Raw genomic sequence first — 5,637 nt, forward strand, 5'->3', positions numbered from 1 at the left:
CAATCAAATTGCGAGAGGCTTCATGAAGTGCTTCTTTCGGAGTTAAACTTCCATTTGTCCATATTTCTAGAAAAAGTATCTCCTGTTTTTCATTATCATTCCCATAACAATGAATACTATGATTCACATTTCGAATAGGCATGAATACAACATCTATAGGATAACTTCTGTCATGAAAGTTCTTTGGCATTTTTGTATCGTATCTTCTATTTCTCTCGATTTGTAATCCAATACACAAATCAATTGGTTTGGTTAGGTTGGCTACATGCTGTGTATTATCAACGGTTTCCATAGAAGGTGGTAAGATGATGTCTTGAGCAGTTACATATCCGGGACCCTTGGCACAAATAAAGGCATTACGAGTTCCAAAAAAATTCCCTCTCAATACAATTTCTTTCAAATTCATTAAAATTTCATGGACTGATTCTTAAATACCTACTATGGTAGAATATTCGTGGGGTATTTTCTCAGATTTTGCAAATGTAATGCATGTTCCTTCTAGTTCTCTAAGCAAAGCTCTTCGCATCGCAGTGCCTATTGTGTCGACTTGGCCTTTCATAAGTGGAGACAGAATAAAGCGTCCATAATAAAGGCACTTACTATCTGTTCTTGATTCAACACACTTCCACTATCGTGTCCGAGTTGAAGTAGAGACTTTTACTTTCTCTCGAACCATAGTAATATTGTTTTATTTCATCAGATCATTGAATCATTTATTTCTCTTGAAATCTCTTTAGTGTTTATTTCTAAACACGTCTTTTTTTAGGAGGTCTACAGCCATTATATGGCATAGGGGTTACATCCTGTACGAAACTTAATAGTATACCACTTCAACGAATAGCTCGTAATGTTGCATCTCTTCCGAGAATAGGACCCTTTATCATAACTTCTGCTCGTTGCATACCTTGGTCTATTACTACTTGAATAGAATCTTCGGTTGTGGTTTGAGCAGCAAAAGGGTTCCCCCTTCTTGTACCCTTGAATCCACAAGTGCCAGCGGAGGACCAAGAGATTACCCGACCCCGTACATCTGTAATAGTAACAATGGTATTGTTGAAACTTGCTTGAACATGAATAACTCCTTTTGGTATTCTACGTGCACTTTTTCGTGCACTATTGCGCCCATTCCTACATGAACCAACTTTTGGCATAGGTTTACCAAATTTTATCATTTCATAAAAATAAGTTAGAGATATATGGGTATATCCATCTCATGTCAAAACAGATCTTCTATTTTTATTTGTTTATCACTTTCTTTAAGATTAGTTTCTTTTCTTTCAAGAGTTCTTTTTAGAATAGAAAGATTATCCTTGTCTTTGTTTATGTCTCGGGTTAAAGCAAATTACGATAATTCATCCCCTCCTACAGATTAGGCAACATTTTTCACAAATTTTACGAACGGAAGCCCTTATTTTCATAGTTGTTATTCCTTAAATTTTTCAGAATTCGCTTATTGGAAGAAAATGAGTTTCTTGAAATTTAAATTGGATCCCCTCAAAAGGAATCTTGAAGTTGAAAAAACTACCTAATCGCTCGAATCCTTGTTGCGAAGTCTATAAATTGTACACCCCCTATTTGAATCATAAGCACTTACTTCACTTTTGTTGAATCTATCCCACATTAGTAAAACTCTCCCGAAACATAACCTAAAATCATATCTTCATTATCTAAAGGAGTGATTTACTAATTAAACCTTCATGAATCCATTTTTTTCTTTTATTTCAGGTAAAACTTCCTTGACGTATCAACTACCTCAAGGCAAGAGGAGTTCTATTAGACAACCCGTGCTTTTTTTCTTTTTCTTTTTGTGCACAAATGGAGAGTTTAGGATACAATTCGTATACCGGATAGATTACCATATATAACACAAAATTTCTCCACCGATTCCTTCTAATCGAGCCTCCCAGTCTATCATTCTACCCCGAGAAGTAGAAAGAATTACAATCCCCATCCCGCCTAAAATCTTAGGAATTTGTTAATAGTTAGAATAGATTCATAGACCTAGTCGACTGTTCCGTCGTAAATTTAAAATAGTTCTATGTGGTCTTTTTTCTATTCCTTCTATGTCATAGGGTTAAAACCAAAAAATATTTGTTGCGTTCCCAATGTTTCCTTACGTTATCGATAAAAACTTCTCGTAAAAGTATTTTAACAATGTTTTTAGTTATGTTAGTAGATCCTATTTGAATCGTTTCTTTTCTATTCATATCAGCATTTCGTATAGAGGTTATTATGTCAGCAATAGTGTCCTTACCCATGGTAAACTAAAATTTTTGTTGCTCCCGAATTTTAATATAACAAACGTGGTCTTTTTTTACTTAGTAATGGTATATACGTGAGACACAATCTACTAATTACTCTATGCCATTTAAATACTCTAAATACTCTAACTATACTTGAGTCTCGTCTTATAATACCTCGGGACCTAATGAAACTATTTTAGTGAAATTTAACTGTCTCAATTTCTAGGCGGTCGCACCAAAAATTCGAGTTCCTTTTAGATTTCCTTCTTAATCAATGACAATGGCAACATTTTCATAGTAGGTAAGAATTCTCCCAATTTATGTCCTACCATACGATCCGTTATATAAATGGGCAAATGTTTTTTTCCATTATGGATAGCGATAGTATGGCCGATCATTTTGGGTATAATGGTAGATGCTCTGGACCAAGTTATTATTATTTCTTTTTCCACTTTTATATTAAGCCTTTCGACTTTTTTTAATAAATGATTTGCTACAAAAGGTTTTTTTTTACTAAATGCGCCATTTTTTTACTTTAAAAATATAGTTTTTTTTTGTAAAGACGAAGAAAGAAATAATATCTCATATTTACTCCATCGACGAAGAATCAAATTATCACTATATTTATTCCTTTTTCTACTTCTTCTTCCAAGTGCAAGATAACCCCAAGGGTTGCGGGTTTTTTTCTACCAATTGGAACCCTCCCTTCACCACTCCCATGGGGATGGTCTACAGGGTTCATAACTACTCCTCTTACTACAAGAAGCTTACCTAGCCAACATTTAGATCCGGATCTACCCAAACTTTTCTGGTTCACCCCAACGTTCCCACATGTCCGACTGTTGCTGAGCAGTTTTTAGATATCAAACGGACCTCCCCAAAATGTAATTTTAATATAGTTGTTTTCCCCGGTGCTCTAGCTAATTGTCCACGCCTTCCAAGTGTGATTTCTATGTTATGTTGGTCATGCCTAAAGGCATATCGATTGAAGTAGATTCTTCTTTTTGATCGATCAATCAAAGCCCCTTCCCAAATTGTACAAACTTCTTCCAAAGCATACAGCTTTCTGGGTATAGATGATGATATCTATACAGATAGATTCGTATAATTCTTATCGTATAATTCTTATATATATATTATACAATGAAGTACCACATGAGTGGATATATAGGAATCTAAATCTGTCAAACACTCATGTTATGATCTTCTACATCCTAAGTCTTCTCTTTTTGTCATCTGGCTTATGTTCTTCATGTAGCATTCAGATTGAATAAATCTATAAAATTACATCGATACTTCCACATATTATGGATAACGTAGGAGACATCTCTATTTTTCCCACAAGGAATCTTTCGAATTACCACTACTTAGCTTTCAATTCGCCTCTAACCATCAAATGAAATGTGAATAACCTGTCCTCCTCTCTTTGAAACAAAGGGCGCTTCTAGTTCTGTCGGTGCTTGAAACAATTTTGTCTTCTCCATATTACTATATCTCTAGAGTCAATAATTTTACATGAGGAACTACTGAACTCAATCACTTGTTGCCATTACTCTTTGGTTTTCTGTTAAGGTTTATCCTGTAGAGGTACTCAAATTGGATCAATGATCAATTTTTAAGTTTCATCGTGAACCTAATTGGCTCCTTCCATTTACGTAAATCAATAGTTCAAACCGTACTCAAAGGTAGGCATTTCCCATTTTTATAGGAATTTCTGTACCAGAAACAATGGTATCTCATATTATAACCCCTCTAGGATGTAAAATATATCTCTTCTCACCATCTCCATAGTGTATGAGACAAATGTATGCATTTCGATTAGGGTTGTATTCTATGGTTACGATTCTACCATATATGTCTTTTTCATTTCATCAAAAATCACTTTTACGGTATAGACGCTGATGACCTCCCCCTCTATGCCTTGCGGTAATGATTCCTCTGGAATTATGACCTTTACCACAATGATGTTGTCCATAGATCAAATTATTTCGTGGATTGGATTTCACTTGACTGTCTATGGCTCCATTGTGTGTGCCTGGGGTAGAAGTTTTGTATAAATATATCGTCATGCTATTAAGTATTTTGATTTAAGTTCTTTTCGTTCTAAGAGGTGAATGGAATAACCCAGTTGAAGCATATTGATCATATGCCTGTAATGCATTGTATGTCCCATAATAGGTCCCATTCTTCTACCCTTTCCGGGGAGTCAATGACTATTCATAACTATTACCTTGACACCAAAGAAGAGTTCAACCCAATGCTTTATTTCTGTCCTAGTTGATCCTGATTTGACATTAGAAATATATTGATTTTTCACCAATAACCGAATACTTTTGTCTGTAACTACTACATATTTGAATCCATCCATAAATCTATTTTCTTTCCTATGAGTTCGAGTCTCAATAAGAATGCTAGTTCTTACTGTTCATATGTTATGATATGAATATGCCACACCAATTTGTTATGTATAGATCATGAGATTTTATTGATATAGAGCCAATTCCAATAGACTTATTGGAGGGCCCCATTGGTATGCATCCAGTAGGAATTAAACCTACGAATTTGCCAATTATGAGTTGGGCGCTTTAACCATTCAGGCATGGATGCTTAGCGGGGATCCTCGTACATAGTGAATAACCAAAATCCAATTGAAATGAAATTGTTAGGATAAATCAATGCAATTTAGGAGGAATCAATGAAAAGACATCAATTCAAATCCTGGATTTTTGAATTGAGAGAGATCAAGAATTCTCATTATTTCTTAGATTCATGGAACCAATTTAATTCAGTGGGATCTTTCATTCATAATGTTTTCCACCAAGAACATTTTATAAAACTCTTGGACCCCCGAATTTGGAGTATCCTACTTTCACATAATTCACAGGGTTCAACAAGTAATTGATATTTCATGATCAAGGGTGTAGTACTATTTGTAGTAGCGGCCCTTGTATATCATATTAACAATCGAAATATGGTCGAAATAAAAAATCTCTATTTGACAGGGCTTCTTCCTATACCTATGAATTCCATTAGACCTAGAAATGATACATTGAAAGAATCTTTTGGGTCTTCCAATATCAATAGGTTTATTGTTTCGCTCTTGTATCTTCTAAAAGAAAAAATTATCTCTGAGAGCTGTTTCCTGGACCCGAAAGAGAGTACTTGGGTTCTCCCAATAACTAAAAAATGTATCATGCCTGAATCTAACCCGGGTTTACGGTGGTGGAGGAACTGGATCGGAAAAATAGGGATTCTAGTTATAAGATATCTAATGAAACCGCAGCTGGAATTGAGATCTCATTCAAAGAGAAAGATATCAAATATCTGGAGTTTCTTTTTGTATATTATATGGATGATTCGATTCGCAAGGACCATGATTGGGAATTGTTTGATC

General features: G+C 34.8%; 1 protein-coding gene across 1 annotated transcript; it reads right to left on the reverse strand.

Moving 5' to 3' along the window:
- Nucleotides 1-830: 830 nt before the first annotated feature.
- LOC121220364 (30S ribosomal protein S11, chloroplastic-like) lies at nucleotides 831-1,151 on the reverse strand. The gene has a single exon (XM_041100058.1). The coding sequence runs from the start codon at nucleotides 1,149-1,151 to the stop codon at nucleotides 831-833; it is 321 nt and encodes a 106-aa protein (XP_040955992.1).
- Between the last annotated feature and the right edge of the window lie 4,486 nt (nucleotides 1,152-5,637).

This window comes from Gossypium hirsutum, chromosome D08, assembly GCF_007990345.1.
Source record: "Gossypium hirsutum isolate 1008001.06 chromosome D08, Gossypium_hirsutum_v2.1, whole genome shotgun sequence".
In the NCBI taxonomy this organism is placed as follows: domain Eukaryota; kingdom Viridiplantae; phylum Streptophyta; class Magnoliopsida; order Malvales; family Malvaceae; genus Gossypium; species Gossypium hirsutum.

Bases quoted from the DNA above. Each gene is read 5' to 3' on its own strand.
- LOC121220364 (XM_041100058.1), bottom strand. From the start codon at position 1,151: ATGCCAAAAGTTGGTTCATGTAGGAATGGGCGCAATAGTGCACGAAAA.